This window comes from Meleagris gallopavo, chromosome 1 (assembly GCF_905368555.1).
Source record: "Meleagris gallopavo chromosome 1, MGAL_WU_HG_1.1, whole genome shotgun sequence".
NCBI lineage: Eukaryota > Metazoa > Chordata > Aves > Galliformes > Phasianidae > Meleagris > Meleagris gallopavo.
In genome coordinates this window covers 170,084,130-170,103,149 of record NC_139404.1, presented here as the reverse complement: position 1 = coordinate 170,103,149, position 19,020 = coordinate 170,084,130, and the positions used below count along the sequence as shown (strand labels likewise).

At 39.9% G+C, this 19,020-nt stretch overlaps 3 protein-coding genes across 13 annotated transcripts in view; 1 reads left to right on the top strand and 2 right to left on the bottom strand.

Annotated features, from left to right (window-relative positions):
* Positions 1 to 9,821, bottom strand: part of ALG5 (ALG5 dolichyl-phosphate beta-glucosyltransferase) — a 20,272-nt gene extending 10,451 nt beyond the window's left edge. The window contains exons 1-7 of one of the 2 annotated variants that reach the window (XM_010729003.4): positions 9,636 to 9,819; positions 8,716 to 8,884; positions 7,239 to 7,285; positions 6,512 to 6,580; positions 5,359 to 5,451; positions 3,660 to 3,773; positions 1,519 to 1,578 (exon numbers count right to left, since the gene is read on the bottom strand). In XM_010729003.4, the coding sequence (XP_010727305.2) occupies positions 1,519 to 1,578; positions 3,660 to 3,773; positions 5,359 to 5,451; positions 6,512 to 6,580; positions 7,239 to 7,285; positions 8,716 to 8,884; positions 9,636 to 9,713 (630 nt within the window). In that variant the 5' untranslated portion in view covers positions 9,714 to 9,819. Of the gene's footprint in view, positions 1 to 1,518; positions 1,579 to 3,659; positions 3,774 to 5,358; positions 5,452 to 6,511; positions 6,581 to 7,238; positions 7,286 to 8,715; positions 8,885 to 9,635 lie in introns of both variants that reach the window. The other variant, XM_085215997.1, reaches the window with a different exon arrangement.
* Positions 9,780 to 18,545, top strand: EXOSC8 (exosome component 8). The gene is made up of 11 exons (XM_085215998.1): positions 9,780 to 9,876; positions 10,245 to 10,281; positions 11,748 to 11,811; positions 12,990 to 13,063; positions 13,634 to 13,679; positions 14,643 to 14,748; positions 14,833 to 14,878; positions 15,132 to 15,228; positions 15,992 to 16,112; positions 17,813 to 17,919; positions 18,334 to 18,545. The coding sequence occupies exons 1-11, from the start codon at positions 9,860 to 9,862 to the stop codon at positions 18,447 to 18,449; spliced, it is 831 nt and encodes a 276-aa protein (XP_085072124.1). The 5' UTR covers positions 9,780 to 9,859; the 3' UTR covers positions 18,450 to 18,545.
* Positions 18,471 to 19,020, bottom strand: part of SUPT20H (SPT20 homolog, SAGA complex component) — a 36,724-nt gene continuing 36,174 nt past the window's right edge. For 9 of the 10 annotated variants that reach the window (XM_085215996.1, XM_085215987.1, XM_085215994.1 and 6 more), the window contains one exon: positions 18,471 to 19,020. In XM_085215996.1, the coding sequence (XP_085072122.1) occupies positions 18,883 to 19,020 (138 nt within the window). In that variant the 3' untranslated portion in view covers positions 18,471 to 18,882. The other variant, XM_085215989.1, reaches the window with a different exon arrangement.

The following is a 19,020-nucleotide window of genomic DNA, read 5'->3' as shown; positions in this document are numbered from 1 at the left end:
CTACTTGTGCATGACTGTCATTCAGTAACACCATGCACCATCAAAAGTAAGAAATGGGGGAGAAACTGAAAGCGAAGAAGGAATACTCTCATCTGCAAACTGTGTTTCTGCAGTTTGCACCCAGTCACTTAGTAAGATCCTTCAAAGATGATAAGAAATATGAATGCACTGAAGAAAATGTAGGTATATTCTGTGCTTCCACGCAGCATGAAGGATTTTTGTGGGCTACAGTTTACCAGCTACATAGTCTCCACCTAGCTCCATGGAGATGATGTTGTTACAAAACCCCCAGAACTCACCGGCTGTACAATTAACAAGTAACAGCAAATTCAGTCACACCAGCACGTGAATTCCATGTCAAAGCTTTATCCCTATTTCTGAAAATTATGTGGATTTTCTTTTTGTTTGTTTGAGGATATTAACATATACCCACCAGTATTTATAGGAACTCTTCCCAGAGAACTGTTCAAATACCATCTGATAAACCAGAAAAAAAAAAACAAAAACCTGAAGGTCTACCAGGGGCTGAACATTACCAACACAACTTCTTTTGGCCTTCTGTAACTATTTGATAATACACACACACACACACACACACACACACACACACACATTCATATAAATATATGAAATATGAAAATATATATATATTTTCAAGTATTAAACATCAGTATTAAAAAAACTCATTCTTGAGAACATTCAAGATGATGAACACATGCAATGATGCTGGAAAAATTAGTCCAGCAACATGTCTGTTGCAATACAAGTTCAATGCCTGCATTTTGTCAACTACTGACTGCCAAGACATCAGAAAACCAGATGCAAGATAAGACCGTGCCTATGCAGCACTGTTTATTCTACAAGAGCCACAGACTGAACAGTACCCATCTGTGTGTTCAAAACTCAAAAATTTCACCATGAGTAATACAGAAAAATTACAGTACTTTCCCACTGATTAAGATACCCTTCAAACAGCTTATTGCTAATTATCCCTAACTCATTTTGAACAGCTCTCAAGATTTGTAGATCAACAAGATCCTGCACTGGAAGAGAATCAATAAAAATGAGCTCATCAGTCGCCCCTGCACTCCAGCACCAGTACTGGCAGAAGACGTACATTCACACAGAGACTACTCCTGTAGAAGCTTTAACTCATCAGTCACAAAATGTTACCTTCTACAGACCTGCCTCTAAAACTTTACCTCCTAATAACAGCAAACTTAAATGGTCTCTAGCTATTAATTGTCAGGAATTTAAGTTCTGCTTCTAAGATGCTCTCAACTAGGAAAATGAAATCCTTCAACTGGAACACCACTGAAACTAGTTCAGAATTGGTGGTCCCTGACATGCAGAACTCATCCTTTGTAATGTGATGGAGCACAAGATCCACTCACAGCATTTCTTATTGTTAAGCTCCCACTCTCTTGCAGATGTTTATTTAACTGTAAAATCTGTGTAACAGAATCAAATAACGGAAATATTTTGAGTAATAGTATACAGGAGGAAAGGGAAACAAACCTTTGCTATCGAGTCCTTTTCCAGATGAGCTCTAGAACCACAGGAAATAGCCATCTGGTTCTGCACAAGAATACACATTAAAGACTTATTAGTTAAACTATCATTTTCTGAGTCACTGGAATCTCCTGTTGAGACTCTGTATGAAACCTTAAAGAGTGATAAGGACCGTATGATAAAAACTTCAAAGCCATACACTTTTCTGCTTTCTGTAGCTATACTTTATCTACTGCTGGTTTCCAAGGTTAAAATAAATCACTTCTGCAGATAACAGATGATCTAAAGGCTAATACACTTTGTATATGGTGCATACAAGTTGCTGCAGTTTATTCATATCTATCAAGTATAAACAATTTAGTTTACATTGTTCCTCTCAAGTACAAATACAATAAAAATGCAAGGTTCTGCACCTGGGTTGGGGCAATCCCAAGCACAGATACAGGTTGGGTGGAGAATGGATTGAGAGCAGACCTGAGGAGAAGGATTTGAGAGTGCTGGTTGATGAAAGACTCAACACGAGCCAGCAGTGTGATCTTGCAGCCCAGATCAACCATATTCTGGGGTACCCCAAGAGAAGCGTGATCAGCAGGTCGAGGGAGGTGATTCTGTCCCTCTACTCCACTCACGTGAGACCCCACCTGGAGTAACTGCATCCAGCTCTGGGGCTGCCAGCACAAGAAGGACATGGAGCTGTTGGAGTGGGTCTAGAGGGCCACAACGATGATCAGAGGGCTGGAGCACCTCTCTCTGAGGACAGGCTAAGAGTTGGGGCTCTTCAGCCTAGAGAGGAAACCTAATTGTGGCTTTCCAGTACCTGAAGGGAGCCTACAAGAAAGCTGGGGAGGGACTTTTAATAAGAATATGTAGCAACAGGACAAGGGGAAATAGTTTTAAACTGGAAGAGGGCAAATTGAAACTAGATATTAGGAAGAAATTATTTATTGTGAGGATGGTGAGACACTGGCACAGGTTGCCCAACAAGGCTGTGGATGCCCCCTCCCTGGAAGCATTCAAGGCTAGGCTGGATGGGGCTTTGAGCAACATGGTCTATAGAGATAGGGTCTATAGGTGTCCCTGCCACCAGCAGGGGTTTGGAACTAGATGATCTTAAAGGTCCCTTCTAACCCAAACCATTCTATGAAATGTAGTGAACAGCACTGATAAACATTTAGCATTACAAGGCACCTAAAGTTATATGTTTTCCCTTTAATTTGCACTGTGAAAAGGATAACAATACTTGTTCCACGGATGCATCTACAAACAAATTAATTACCACGGTATCACTCACAAATATAATCTCAAATTAAACCAAAAGAGGCAATCAAAACAGAATTTTTAAATTTATTCTCAGACGACTCCTATAAAACTCCCAGACCTGCTGTTTTTGAGCATGGGATTGATGCTGGAGACCCGGCAGCCGCCGTGGTAGTGAGAAGCATGAAGGAAACACTGCCACCCGGCGGCCCCTGCATGCTCACACTCACAGACAGACAGTGGGAGCTGCCACCTGTCGCATAGATGCAGCCAGAAGAGCTCCCACTGGAAAGCTGAGCACCACTTCTTGCTTTTTGGGAACCTCACCAGATGTACCTCTGTTCTGGGTTAAGCATTGGGCTAATGAAAAAAAAAAAAACCACCCTCAGTTCTTTCAGGTCACGACAAGACAATGGCTATCCACAGAGGACATCTTGTTTCACAGTTTTTGAATTTATATTTATAATAAAAGGTATTCCAAATATTGTCATTAAACTAACAACTCTGAAAAAGAGTTAAAAAGTAGGGTGAAATTAAGATGCATCCTTAGCTATACAAGATGACATCAGAGAAGAATAAAATACTACACTTACTAAGCAAAATAAAAGTTATTTCAGTGAGTAGGAACACATGCTTTTTATAGTGACTGTAACATAGGAAGAATGATGAGTAGAACATAACGTGCTGCATATTTCATAGGCACACTGATTGCAAAGGAGGTAAGAGCTCCATGTAAGCTACCTCTTACAGCCCATTCTCACAACTTCAAAGCATAACATTTTCAGACTTACAGCTAGAACTTCAGCTGGACCCCAAACAACTCAAAGTGAATTATAAAAACCCATCTGTATGTGTATGTATTAAACTGAAAAAACAGAATTTATACTCACAGGCCACGGTTGGAGATTTTTTAGACCTTCTTCCACTTTTTCAATATCTGCAAATTTTGTAGCTCCATCTGCATCAGCCATAAGAATTTTCTTCCCCCGAGAACTAAGAACACCCTGCAATCACAACAGTCAAGAAAAATCTGCATTTATATTGTAGTAACATCTAGAAACTTCACATACTGCACACCATCCCATAACGACAGACAATGCATAAAAATGGGACCTTAAGGATCCCTCTTATCTACAGAAGGTTACAAACTAAAAGCTTTACAACTCAAATCGTGAGATATGCTGCTATAGTCAGCTACACAGGGGAGCACAAAGCAGTAATTAGTAGTTACCAATGCACTGGACAGCTTTCCTTTGTCATCTGAGCTATGGAAAGGAGGATGCAGTGCTATATGTTCTTCTAACTTACTTTCAAAAGAATGCAAGAGATAATCTCAAATTAGTTCTGAGAAGTAATACAGTGTCACTGCAAAACATCCATGATGCAGAAGGTTTTGTAGCCTGTTTTGTCACATTCTTGACAATGAGATCTTTGATACTTATTGAAGGGCAAGAAAAATAGGAGAGGGTTTGCCAAATGTATTGTCATAACTGAGCACGTTGGACTTAAAAAGTTACGAAGGGATCCCACTCTGCACTCTGAACTGCAAAACTTTATCACAAACACAATCAGCCTCATTTGGGAATAACTAAAAAATAGCTCAAGGACTCAACATCATGCTTTCTCCATTTGCTATATATAAAATACTAATGTTCCCTAAAAAAAAAAATCACAAAAACAAACAAAAAAAAACCAACCACACTCACACACAAAAAAAACCCACCCAAAACTGGACATGCTAAAGATACAGCTTAAAATTTGCACACATGGTATGCATGAGTAAAAATATTTGTTGAATCATAACTAACTTTACATTTTACAGTTTCTCATTAGGTTCATAAAGGCTCTGATAGCTCACAAATGATACCATCCTTTTCCACACGAGTACAGTGTCATTTATCCTAGGAAAAAAATGTTCCCCCCAAATGTGTAGCAGCTGTTTTATGTTTAAGGATAGGGTGATTTTATGACAAGATCTATGTGCAAATATTAGTATGTGGAAGCATAAATGTTTCCTGTTCTACTATGAAATACAGGTAATAAGCAGTGGGCTTAAAGTACAAACTTCACTGTACTTTTTTTTTTTTTTTTTTTTTAATGAAAAGAATGATCATAGAATCACAGAATGGCCTGGGTTGAAAAGGACCACAATAATCATTGAGTTTCAACCCCCCTGCTGTGTGCAGGCTTGCCAACCACCAGACCAGGCTGCCCAAAGCCACATCCAGCCTGGCCTTGAATGCCTCCAGGGATGGGGCATCCACAACCTCCATGAGCAACCCAGAAAACAATACTCTCAAACTTCATATTTACAAAATCTATGAGTGTATTTTTGTTGTTGTTTTGTTTTTCCCTCACAGTGCAAAGTCATTTCCGAGCAGAACAAGAATATAAACATTACATTTCCAGAATCTAAAATAAGTCAATTTTGTAAAGAGTTTTTGCTTCAGTTCATGGAATTTGTATTCAGCTTTCTAGGAGTCATTTTGTTACTATATTGAATTCAAAATGTGTATCAGCACGGCTGTATTTTCTGTGTATTTGGGTACATGTAGTTCAGACAGAGAAGGAGATGAAAGTATCAATTACCATCCTGACTGCTCCTCCTTTCCCTCGATTTTTTACCAAAGACAGCACTCGCACTTTGTCGCCTCCGTATTTCTTGCAGTACTTCATTGCAACCTGATAGACATACAAAAAAAAAAAAAAAAAAAAACAACAAAAACAAAAACCAGCATAAAACAGAAAAAAGACTCAAGGTAAAAGTTTACAATTGCTCACCCTTTCCTTTTTTTCATTTAATAGCACAGAGCTGTAATCACTTCAGTCTCAACAAATACACTGCCAGTGTTTGCTGGAGTGTGTTTGGGAAAATAAGAAGTTGTTCACAGTCAACACAAGAAGTGTGAAGGAGGTATTCATATTCAGGAAGCACAGGATATTCCTCCAGGCAATTCTAAACCCCATTCATTGAAGACCAGAAGACTCCCAGTCCTAATATAATTTATAGCACACTGTTTCAGACCTTTTATACTAATACAAACATTCAAAAGTAGAATAATTTTCTACTACTACTACCTATTTCTCACTTGTCTTTACCTACTTCTCACTTGTCTTGCTGCTCTCTGTGGTCTTAAACAAAAATTCAGTGATGTAAAATCCCATTCACACTGCAGAGATGTGCAGGTTTTGTTCCATGCTACGGGGGAAAGAAAGCATGAGCTTTTTCCTCATCTTCTCTAACAGTTGTTGCAAGTCAACATTCATCGAAGTAGAAGAACACAGAACTGTGTGGGAAACACTGCTACTGGCATTGGGATTTTTAACTGAACAACGTCAGGAAAGATAAGGCAAAGAGACAGACAAAATGTCAGCTCTCCTGTCAATCACAGTATGAACCAGGTACTTTACAAGGCGTCTTATGCTTCCTCAAGATCACATTCACATCACTTTGCATGCGAAGAATACGTTAGAAGTTGTTTATTGAAGCTAGGATTAGAACTTCTAGAGTTTCAGCTGCAGGAAAGTGTCTGTCACATCAGCCAATTAAGAATACGAGCATTTGAAAAATAATTATATATATATATGCTTATGTATATGTGATACTCATACTGCATGTAGGACCATAGCAGAAAACATTCAGAAATATGAATTTGAATCACTTATTTCAAGTGCCAGAATACATCGTTATTGTATTTCACAACCGCAACGTAAAAACTCATACCTCTGATTATCTCCTTACCTCTGTGGTCCGATCTTTACTACCATCATCAACCACTATTACTTCATAAGTGAAGGAAGAGTCTTGTTTCTTGAAAAGAAAAACAGAAATAGTGCATTGCATGCCATTTCTGAAGTTCACAGTAGGCCTTTCAAGCATCAGCATTCTTTGTGTCTGGCAGTTTTCAACGCATTCACGTGTGCAGACAGGCTCCAAAATTATGCAGTAAATTTGCTAACATAGTTATTTTATTGAAATAATTTTGCCATATTTGATGCCTCTTCCATTACATTGGTTGTCCTATTTTTCCTCAACTACTATTTAGAACTGAAAAATCAATTCAATTTATAAAAAACACGAAAGCTCAAAGCAACATTACTGCTAAAACAGATAAACAAAACCAAACACCTTCACTCAAATAACCAACCCCAAAGAAGAACAAATGTTTAAAAACTGATTGGGACCAACCAATATGTAGTTTGGAATGTTAAATGTATTGTTTATCCTCATCTCTATCTTGGAGAAATATCATGCATCATACAGTAGCACATTCAATTTAATTAAAAAAAAAAAAAAAAGCCTTACATCATTTTATCCAAAAGAAAGCGAACTGATAAGACACGTTTTACTTCCAAGAGGCTGTTATACTACTTTAACATACACCAAAACAACAAAGTTAATAGATCACATACTTCTGATACATAACACATAGAAAGACAGCATTTTTTTGAATGCAAAATTAACATACCTGTCTTTTTTCTAGATAATCCAAAGCTTCATCCATCATAAGAGGTACTAGAAGAAAAAAAAAAAAAAAAAGATAATTAGTAGATCATAACAGGCTAAACAACAAATGCACCAAAAAGCATCAGCACAACCAAGCTGACAACAACCAGAAGGGTAAGATGAGTGAATTGCTTCAACCATACAACACTAGTGAACAAGTTTAGGACCGATTTGCGATTCAAATGCAAAAAAGGCAATGAAAAAAATCATACATGCATGACGACATAAAATCATTTCTTTTAAATATAAGAAACAACATTCCATTTTGAATTAGGTAATGATATGAAGTACTAAAAAAAAAAAATAAAAAATGAAATTCTCCAAGACAAATCTTGTAAATCAGCACTGATTTCTCCCGTTCAAGCAAAGTGACAGATATCAAGAGACGTTCCCAATGACAGTCGTACTATCTCCTTTCTTAGTAAGGCTGTTAGCCATGATGATGCCAAAGAGTAGGCACTGATTTATCTGCATGTTAGAAAAATATTCAGCCTCATGGCTGCCTTTGGTTCAAGTGATTATTTTGTTCTCCAAAGACAGAGATAACTAAGTGAAAAGCACATGGAACACGTGAAGTCCTTGCTTACTGGAAGTATGTATGGAGAAGCAGGACTGAGGAATGCACTCTTCTCTAGGAAGGGTCAAGTTCTTTACTATGAGAGTAGTAAGGTGCTGGAAAAGGCTGCCCAAAGAGGTTGTGGATGCCCCCAGAGGTGTTCAAGGCCAGATCGGATGGGGCCATGGGCAGCCTGGTCTAGTATTAAATGGGGAGGCTGGTGGCTCTGTATGTGGCAGGGGGGTTGGATACTCAAGATTCTTGAGGTCCCTTCCAACCCTGGCCATTCTGTGATTCTGTGAAAGGGTCAGGTGTACCTCCTCTGTCCACGTCTCTCTCAATGGAATCCTGAACAGCTCACTACTTTCACTCACCAAGAACAGGAATAACATCAGCTACCACACATCAACAACAGGTACAGAGCTTAATGATTTCTATCAGAAAGGAAAGCACTCACTTTTTAGTATTTTGTCCTCATAAAGAGCACACAAAACAGCAAAATGAGAGCCAAGAGATCACCCTTTTCCTTCCTTATCTAAGACTGCAGCTGTTGCTTACAGAGTGGGAAGCTCTCTAATTAATTTTAGAAGTCTGTTTCTATGTCTTGCCTTATAGCAACTACCGGGGCAGTAAGCAGCTTTCTGCTGCAATTTATTAAAATAAAGCAGATTGCTACAAGTGCTCCATGCTATTTTTAGCATAAGAAATCAAATTACGCAATATCTTAATTTTGAAACTCAACATAGTTGGTCAGTTTTCTGGAAACTATATACAAGACCATAATCTGGCCTGTTAAAGACTATTGCCAACAGAAAGTGACCTCTGCATTATCACAGTAACAACAGACTTCACTTTTTTTTCCTCAAAACAAGACAAATCTTACACCGGTCTTCCTCATTGTATGAAGGCACAACAACAGAGAGTTCCTTTGTAGGGGGGTCGTGGATACTCGGTACAGGTTTCCTGCCTTCAGCACTGACGAAGAATTTTTCTTCTGCGTGTCGATGGAGGGTTGGCATTTTTACTGCGGTTACATGAGCAATCATACAGACCTATAATGAAAAAGAAGAGAAAACCTGTGAGCTCTGTTTAAAGAATCATAGAATAGAATCATAGAATGGCCTGGGTTGAAAAGGACCACAAAGATCATCTTGTTTCAACCTCCCTGCTATGTGCAGGGTCACCATCCACCAGACCAGGCTGCCCAGAGCCACATCCAGCCTGGCTTTGAATGCCTCCAGGGATGGAGCATCCACAGCCTCCTTGGGCAACCTGTTCCAGTGTGTCACCACCCTCTGTGTGAAAAACTTCCTCCTAAGTTTGCCTACCAGCATCCTGTTAAAGGTTTATCTAACTGCTGAACGCTCTGCAAGGGGCAACCAAAGATATTCTGGTAACAAGACAGATCAACAATAGAGGATTTTATCACAGAGTTATAGAGTGCTTGGGTTGAAAGGGTCATCTAGTCCAACCTCCTGCAACGACCAGCCAGGTCAAGGTGCTCAGTGCTTGAACCAGCCCGACCAGGGACGCTTCCAAGAATAGGGAATCCACCACCTCTCTGGGCAACCTGTTCCAGCGCACAGCCTGCACCAGAGGGCCAGAACCCTCTCGTGTAGCGGCTGCCGCTGCATGACACGGTTTACCAACCCTGGCCACAGAGGCGGGTTTTCCCACAGGCGCGGCGAGAACCCCTTTCCTTCACGGCACCTCGGACGAGCACAGTCACCGGGACCCCCAGCCAACGGGACCCCCAGGTCCGGGCGGCCCTCGCCCCCCACGCGGGATGCCCGCGGCTCTCACCAGGAGCAGGAGGAGGGCGGCCAGGGCCGCCAGCACCGCACCGAGCTCGGGCAAGGACAGGGGCAGCGGCAACGCCATAGCCGGGGGGCGGCAAGGAGCCGCGGCTCCAGAGATGCGGAAGCCGCCGTTTCCCCGCCCCGCCGTACCGTGCCGCCAGCTCAGGCTTCCGGGCCGGGCCGCTGCGCAGGTCCGGAACTACAGCCGCAAAGGACGGCGGTGCCACCATGGCGACGGCTTTCAAGTAAGTCGCGGCGCCGCGGTCCCTGCGATCCCCGCGCCGTGAGTGACCGGGTCCGCTCGAGCCGCGCTGCGGGGCCGCGCCGCTTTGGGGACGTGGCGCGGCGAGGGCGGGGCTTCTCCTCTGCAAGCCGCTGGTGCGGGGTTAATCGGTGACGGGGCTTCGCGAGGGCCCGTGGATGACTGCGTTAAAAGCAGTAGCGCTCCGTGGGACCGGGAGCTCCCTGGTCTTTCAGGGACCGCGCAGCTGAGCGGCTTTGCTGCCCGCCTTCGCTCTCAAGTGATGTGTTGCTAAGGGCTTCCAGCTTGCTTTTCTCTCCTGTGTTCTCCTTGGGAGCTTGCACGTGAACCCCCCTTTTCTGTCTGTTTTAGAACAGTGGAACCGCTAGAATACTACAGAAGATTTTTGGTGAGTAAAAGATGGTGTGCGTGTATGCATCTATGTTTGCAGCTTTCTTTTGCGTACATACGGTTTTTAAACTTATAATCATATAGTCGTTAAGGTTAGAAAGACCTCTGAGATCATCTAGTCCAACTGTCCACCTACCAGCAATGCTACCCACTGCACCACGTCCCTCAGTGCCTTGAATGTCTCCACATATTTCTTGAGCACCTCTGGGGACGATGACTGCACCACTCCCAGGCAGCTCCGTTCTGGCACCTCAATGCTCTTTTTGAGAAAAAATTTCCTGCTACCCAACCTAAACCTCCTCTGGAGCAGTGTAAGGGCATCTCTTCTCATCCTATCACTGCTATCTGTAAGAAGAGGCTGACCCCCACCTCGCCACAACCTCCTTTCAGGCAGTTGTGGGGAGCAATAATGTCTCCCCTGATCCTTTTCTTCTCCATGCTGAACAATCACAGCTCCCTCAGCTGATCCCCATCAGACTTGTGCTCCAACCCTTCATAGCTTTGTTGCCCTTCTCTGGCCTCAGTGTCTTTCATGTCTACGTGGAAACCTGAAGCTGTGAGGGAAAGACATAAACCTTGTCAAATTGGGGAAAAATGGTCATGAATCTTCAGAAGTTGTTTTTCCTCCTGCTTGTGCTATTAGTACCACCACAGGTTGTGTTCCTGTTTAACTGCAGGTGAGTAAATACTTTCATTGGCTTTGTGTCTCTTTTAAAAAGGCAGGGCTCTCTGATGCTGCTAAATGCTAATAGAAAATATTGCTACTGACTGCTCACCATAACTGTGAAGGAAATCTGCTAACTTTCTGTCATGCAATCTGCATGTTACTGAAATAGTCTCGACTTGGAAATGAGTACAGTATTACTGCAGTTCTTGTAATTGAACCAAAAGTCTCTGATTTTTGAGAAGCTTGAACTTGCAATGAATAGTAGTCCAGCTCTAACATGAAAATGAATTGATGCTGCTTTTAATTTAAGATTCAGGTTTTGTTGTGCAGTGTCTGACTTGGCAGTATTTAGAGGTGTTATGTTTGGTCTGATTCACTCTGACCTTCATTGCCAGAACTCTGCTGGGTGAGAGTAAGGAAGGGAGCTGTAGACAGGTAAAAACTCTCATTTTAAGTCATCAATGAGTATCCATTTCAGGATGGTTTTCTGAATCTAGCCTGTAGTACTTATCCTTGAGACACAGAGTCAATCTGTTATATTAATCTTCTCAATAAGTTAAATTAAAAAAAAAATTGTGATCTACAAGCCTAAACTGGATATCACTTGATAGAAAAACAAGTTGGAATAAGATCAAGCTTGTCCTAGCAATTTTGTAACTATATTTCTACTAAAAGAAAAAGAATGCTTTACTTTTCCTTTAAAAAACACATTGTTCTGTTGTTTGATATAATATGCTATGTTTGGTGTGTTATTTAATCGAATGTTTTCTAATTTGACCTCTGTAAATTTTGTTTAGAAAGAGAACTGTCGACCTGATGGGAGGGAGTTAGGTGAATTCCGAGCAACCACTGTCAACATAGGTAAGTATTTTTTTGGAATGTCTTTATGATTCTACAGTTCTATTTAGGGGCATGGCTTAGTGTTGATGAGTTGACAGTTGGACTAGATGATCTTAGTCATCTTCTCCAACTTCTAACGATTCTGTGAATAATAATAATAATGGGAGTAGTATTAATCTCATAATAGCCAGTACACTCAATGATTTGCTTTGATTTGTCAGTCTTTGTGGTGCTCACATTTTGAAACGAGAGAGCATTTTTATTTGTAGTTCCAACAAGCATTAAAGATAACAGCATGCTCACATCTATTCGGTGCTGCTCCTGGGCTGGTGTGCAAAGCATTATTTAGGGGGTCTTGGAAACCTGTCTGTTTCAAAGATGAGCAGCTCACACTGTAGATGCTGAAAGCAGCGTCTGTGTCAACACTGACCAGTGAGCAGTCAGTGCCTATCACCTTGAAAGAGATGGGCTCTCCCTGCTTCTGTTTTATTTGAAGCCTGATGACTGTCTCAAGCAGAGGCAAGATAACTCTAGGCAGTGAGCAGAGACCTTACCTGCCTTTCTTGGACATCACTTCCTAAAAGCACTGTGCAGGTTAGCATTAAACTGCCATGGAATAGCTACTGATCACTGCTCAAACTGACACAGTAGTTTTTTTCCTCAGTCTAACGTTGCCTTTTCATTGTGATCTTGTCATTGCCATCCTTGATTAGTGGTTTGAAAGTTTCCCACTAGTAGGATTGTGGCATTTAGAGCTGGGTTTTTTTTTTTTTTTTTTTTTTTGCTGTTTTACCTGTTTGTGTGGTAACGTTTTCTTGTAGTAGAACACTGGGTGCTTTTAATTTAAGGGATATTTTTAGTTCAAATTTGTATTAATGAGCCAAAAATAATATGGTGGTCATGGGAAAGCTGGATCAAGATAATGAAGCAGACTTATTTGGTAACATTTTGGGGGAAAATACTAGAAATATTTTGGGTAATGAATTCAGTGATTCTTAGCTTGAATTTTAGGATTGCTAGTAATCCAGTATTTTGACTGTTTGTTAGAAAGGGAAGCTCAGTTCTCATCTTGGGTCCATCAAGACTTTGCTGAGACTGTTTGGTTTAGAATAATGGAGAATAAACACTGTAAAGGTGGATGTTAAGGCCCTTTGAATGAAAAAGAACAGATTTTACTAAACAGCACTTTCTCTCTTCAGGTTCAATTACAACTGCAGATGGTTCCGCCTTGGTGAAGTTGGGAAATACTACAGTAATTTGTGGAGTGAAAGCGGTATGGTTGGTTTTTATTTTAACTTGTCTGTTAGCTGAGCTTGTACATTCATTTGTAGAATGCCTCTCCCACAGATTTACAATAAGATATCAGTCAGACAGAATGACAGTATTTCACTTGAATTATTTAGTTGTCCAGTGCGACTTGTACATTCAGAGAACGTGTGTCTTTGTGATGTGTATTGTACATAGGGGAGGACATACACAAGGATATAAGAGGTTTTCTCCAGAAATAACAAACAGAATAATTGATGAGTTCCTTAAAATTGATCCATAAGTGGGTTGGTGAAGAGCTGGCTGAGCTGTTGAGTGCCCTGTTAGCTCAGCTCTGCTGATTGCCTGCCGTGAACCTTAAGACAAATCACTTCACACTCCTGCAGCAAGAAGTTTTCCCATAGGTAAATTAGAAATTAGAAACAATTTGCTACCTATTAACTTGCAATCAACTCATTAAAAATAGCTCTTTTAAATTGTAATAGTAACTGGCAAGAAAATGATACTTCATAAACAAAATAGCAGGAAAATCTTATTAACAGAATTCAGCTCTTTATTTTTACCTTTTTTATTCCAGGAGCTTGCTGCACCTGCGGTAGATTCTGCTAATAAGGGATATATTGGTAAGATTTTTGGTATCATTCTTACTCAGATCTTTTCCCTTCAGCTAAAGGGCTGTAATCATGGGACAGATTGATGTGCTGTGAAGGCCTCTTAAAAGAAAGAAGATGGCTAGAACTGTATTATCTTCCCTGAAATCAGTTTCCAAATTGGCACTTAGGAAGTGGTGCTTCAGAAATTTCAGATCTCCCCTGCTCTGCTTGAGAGTTTTCCATGCAAAGATGTCTTTTCATTCCTGGTTCCAGCCCAGGTTGAAAATAAACCTCCACTGGGGGATAAGCGTGTATGTTAGGAGGAGGAAGGTAGTTCATCTCTGAAATACAGCACTGTGTAAGGCTTTCTTTATTGAAAACAAAAAGTGCTTCTTGTGAAAAGAGTCTCTGAGAAATCTACTTATTTCTCAGAGAACTGTAGAAATCGAAGTACATCCTGTGTGATTTTTAACTCTGTGGAACTGAGATCTTCTGCAAAGTATGTTGTTTGCAGTGAACTTGATTCTGGTCTCAGGTTTTCTCCCACCTCCCCCATGAACGTTTATGCATGTTTTTGCTTTCAATTGAAAGCATCAAGTTTTGACAGTTGAAGAAGAGCAGAGAGCATACCAGTAAAGCCAGGCAGTGGGATGAATATGGTGTTGTTTCATGATCTAATTAAGAATGCTTAACGCTTACGGAAGAGTTTGTATGTGGTCATGATATTCATAGCAGGAATACAAATGGAAAATGGTACCTATCAGCATTGGCTTTTCAGTGGAGTATGGATTTCCAACTACAGACTTGTAGAAGTCCTTTACTACAAAGTCATACTGGATTTCTTTTTTGAGGGGACAGGTAGGAAGGCTTGACTGAAAAATTCTTGATTTTATCTTTCGTTTCAAGTATATAAAATGGTATTAGAAGTACATATTGTCCTATTTCTGTTTGTGATTTCCCATTAGTTTATAACTAATGACCTTTGCTCCCCAGTTCCAAATGTAGAATTGCCGTCTCTCTGCTCAACGAGGTTTCGCTCCGGACCTCCTGGTGAAGAGGCTCAAGCAGCAAGCCAGTTCATTGCAGATGTGATTGAAAAGTAAGAGCCATTGTGCTGCATTTAAAACACAAAAATACTCTAGGAAGAGTTTCTGTTCCCTGATTTACACTCATTTTATTTTAGTTCACAGATAATAGCAAAAGAAGATCTGTGTATTGCAGATGGCAAGGTAAGTTCTGTCTCCAAATGATGAGGGTCACAGTAGCAAGATCAATGTTACAACTTTAAAGAAAATATGGGGGGTTATAGATTTTGTTGGCTTTGTTTTTTAGTCAGCATAGCTTGATTTATGTTTGAACTGTAAAAATTTCTTTCTCGTGTGAGAAATAAGTATATTTATTCATGTGGCCCGTGTTTTCTTAGATATTGCACTGTTTATTTAGCTGCTGTAATACATCACATGTGCAAACCTTTTTTGGTAGCTTGCTTGGGTGTTATACTGTGATATCATATGTCTGGACTACGATGGGAACATCTTGGATGCCAGTACCTTTGCTTTGTTAGCAGCACTGAAAAATGGTAAGTCTTTCGTGGAGTAAAACACACTCTGACTACTGCTGCTGGCAGAAATGGCCACTAATTTAAATGTCTTACCTTGTTCATCTTCCTTTGTTCATCGATTTTGTGTAGGCAGTTGAGTAAGTTGAGGCCTTTCTTGTTTGGCAGAACAGAATATTCCAAGCTTAATGTAAGATAGTCTGAAATAAGTGCTTTCATACGTGCAATGTATGGATCGATCCCCACGAGATGTGGGTTAAACACATGTAGGAAAGCATAAAGAGAAGCTTACAGTAAGGCTTCCTTTCTTAGTGTGACCTGCATGCATTCAAAGATTCCTATAGCTACTTTGCTCTTGATTTCCCTGTCTCCAATACTGTATGGGTTGACAAAGAGTTATCTGATGATCAGATTTGTGTTTTTTTTTTTTTCTAGATTTATGAAATATCTGTATGTCCAGTAGGCTTTTTGGGTGAGAAAAATGCTTTTTGTTAAAGATATTGTAAGTGTATGGTATTTTGGAAGCAGAAAATGCTTCTGTGTAAGGAAGAATGTTATATACTTACTTGAACAGGTAGTTCTAAGTTAAACACTTTTCCTTGAATTTAAAAAATGCTTCGTACAGGAGCACCAGTAATGCAGCCACAACTCTATTCCCATCAGTTTTCAGTGGCTTACCAATATGGTAATAGAACAGCTGAACTATTTCAATAGCCTGGGATATCTCTAGGACCACGAAAGCAATGCTTAGTATCGTACCAATGCAGTGCTTTCATTTCTTCAGTACAGCTGCCATCTGTTACTATAAATGAAGAAACTGGTTTGTCCGAAGTTAATTTAAAGCAGAAGAATCCCTTGGTTATCAGAAAGCATCCAGTTGCCACATCGTTTGCTATATTTGATGAGTAAGTCTGTAACTGTTTTGTACTTAAAAACTGCTGAGTATTTAAAAGAAGTAGTGAAAACCAGAAGGTGCTTAGGATGACAATTCTGCATGTCTCATCCACTTCTAGTGAAGAATATATATTTGGGCAGGCCTGTTCCTCTTGCTCTTGCTACCAAGGCCTGTCCTGCTGATTGTAGTTCTGTTATGAATAGTATGCAGCAGAATGAAACAAAGGCTGTCCAACTTCTTCCTGTGACTTAAAGCAGAATGGTTTCCCAGCCTAAGACAAGCTTGAAAGTAGTCTAGGATTGAAACTTCTGGAATAGGTACTGTATGTTTACGCAGTATCTTTGAGACAAAAGAATGCTAGGAACACTGATAATCTTTTAAAAGTGTGTATACGTAACTGATATAAAAGATGGTAATTTTTGAACAGCTTATATCAAGTATTTGTCAACAGAGGAAATAAAAAATACTGGTCCAGATTGATAATGGAAACATATTTACCCAACTTGAAATATAATCATCACTTCTAAGTCCTTGTTTCTGTAGGTAGGGAATCTGAGAGTTCAGAGTAATCACATCTGATAACTTGATTGCTCACCTGAAATTGTTTATAGGCTCTTCATTGGTCTGTTCAGTATGTGTTCTTTTGCTCCTTAGAATAAAAGTAGGAAACCACAACTATTATTTACTGTGCTACAAAACTGATTAAGTACTTAAGAGAGGTCAGTACGTGAGATGGAGTGAGGGGGGTGCTAGACTTGAAATGTCGTCCAGGTGACTACCAAACTTAGAGTACAAAACTTTCAATAACTTAGAATGCTTTTGTTAGTGGCTTAAATATTGGTTCTTGAACCTGAAGTTTAATGTAGACTGAAAGTGAGGGGATTAGGATAACATGACAGGGAGACAGTTGTCAGGAGGTTATTATTTGCACATAAATCACATATTTCTCAGTTGACCAAAAATTGCCTCTGGAAGAAAGTTTTCAGTTTGGTCTTTGTTTACTTCACTAAAAATGAGTGTTGCATCAAGTTGTTTAAGAAGTCTCACTTTCTTAAATAAGCGTGTGTGTGTGTGTTTCTGAATTCTGACTTACTTTTCTACAGACGTTCATGGGATCATAGAATGGTTTTGGCTGGAAGGGACCTTAAACCCACCCAGTCCCAACCCCCTGCCATGGTGATTGCCCCTCACCAGCTCAGGCTGCCCAGGCCCCATCCAACCTGGCCTTGAGTGCTTCCAGGGATGGGGCACCCACAGCTTCTCTTGGGCAGCTGTGCCAGCGTTTGAGACTCATGAAAACTTCACATACAGTCTTCCTTGTTGAGAGGCATATACTTCAGTATTTTTAGATTCTGTTTTATGGATGCAGCTAAACGTTAGTAATGCTGCTGGTGGCTTTTGCAGGTTTTTCTTGTGTGGTGTTTGTTATTTTTTTAAAGGAGAAAACTAAGGCTGACCTGTGGTCGTTGAGCTTCTCTGAAACTTGCACAAAGATGCATTCTAACAGTTAATATTTTAACAGACATACATCAATTATTTGTGTTTTTTTTTTAGTTGGTACAGTGCGATAAGAAAATAGATAAGCTTGAGCACTACATCAGCCTAGAATTATTTCATAAGACTACATTAAAATTAATTAGTAACATTTTTTTGCAGTGATATTTATGGTACATAACATACTAATGCCTGTGTATGTTTTTCTTTCAAAAGCACATTACTCATTGTTGACCCAACTGCTGAAGAAGAAGACTTAGCAACTGGAACAGTGACTGTTGTCACAGATGAAGATGACAGACTTTGTTCTGTCCACAAACCAGGTACTTCCGAGCTTACCACACAAGAACTAAAGAAAAGGATGGTCTTTTCTTGACTTGTATGTTATGTACCTGCATTTTTTTTGTAAAATATGGGCCCTTTATGATGATGTACTGATTAAACCACTTACTGTTAAAATCCATCTTGAAGGATGCAGCATGACTGATGTTAACAAGTCATAATTGGTCTTCTGTATAGCAAAAGGCAGATTTTGAGCACGTCTACATTTTAGCCCTAATGTTTTTTTTCCTGTGCTTGAGGTTACAGCTGGGGAAGCTGTATAACTCCCCAGGTGAAAACTGCTGGTTGGGAGAATTACTGTATTAATACTTTGATTTGGAAAATACAATTAGGGATACGTAACTGAAGTACAACTGGAAAACCATTTTTTTTTTTTTTCCCCTCCCAATTCTTAGGTGGAAGTCCTCTGACAGGAGCCAAGCTTCAGGACTGTATCAGCAGAGCCATTACGAGACACAAAGAAGTAAAGAAGCTGATAGACAAAGTAATAAAAAGTATAAAGCCCAAGTGAACAAAAAGATCTTTTCAAAAGTGGATTTATAAAAATTGTATTTGTTACGGTGTTCACAAACCTTTTTATACTAAATAAACAAATACTAATACTACATTTACAAAGTTCATTTTCTTCTAAAATGTTTTTCACCCTTTTACTATGTACAATGCTGCTGAATGGTAAAAAATACAAGATAAAACATTCTGTTAAAAAATTAAGTGACTTAAGGAAGCCAGACGCCAGCTGCTTTATTGATGAAGTCACCACGTTATGTAAGGTTGGCTTCCAAGAAGTTCATCTTTTTTCAGTGTAATGTCAAAAGTTCAGTTTCCCACCAGCACTATAAAATACTGATTTGTTTTTAAGCTTTATCCTTTTTAAACAGGGGAAAAAAAAAATAAAAATCACACCTTGAAATCATTTTTATACTGAGGAAAAAAAAGAAAAAGTCTCAGGATTTTGGAGGGGCAGGTGTGCTTCTTTTCCTTTTACTTTTTGAGTGGCTGCCTGAATGCTGCTGATGTCGCAGATGAGCTGCTTGTGCTGCTGCTGCTGCCATAGCCATTTGATGCTGCAAGAATCGCAACTG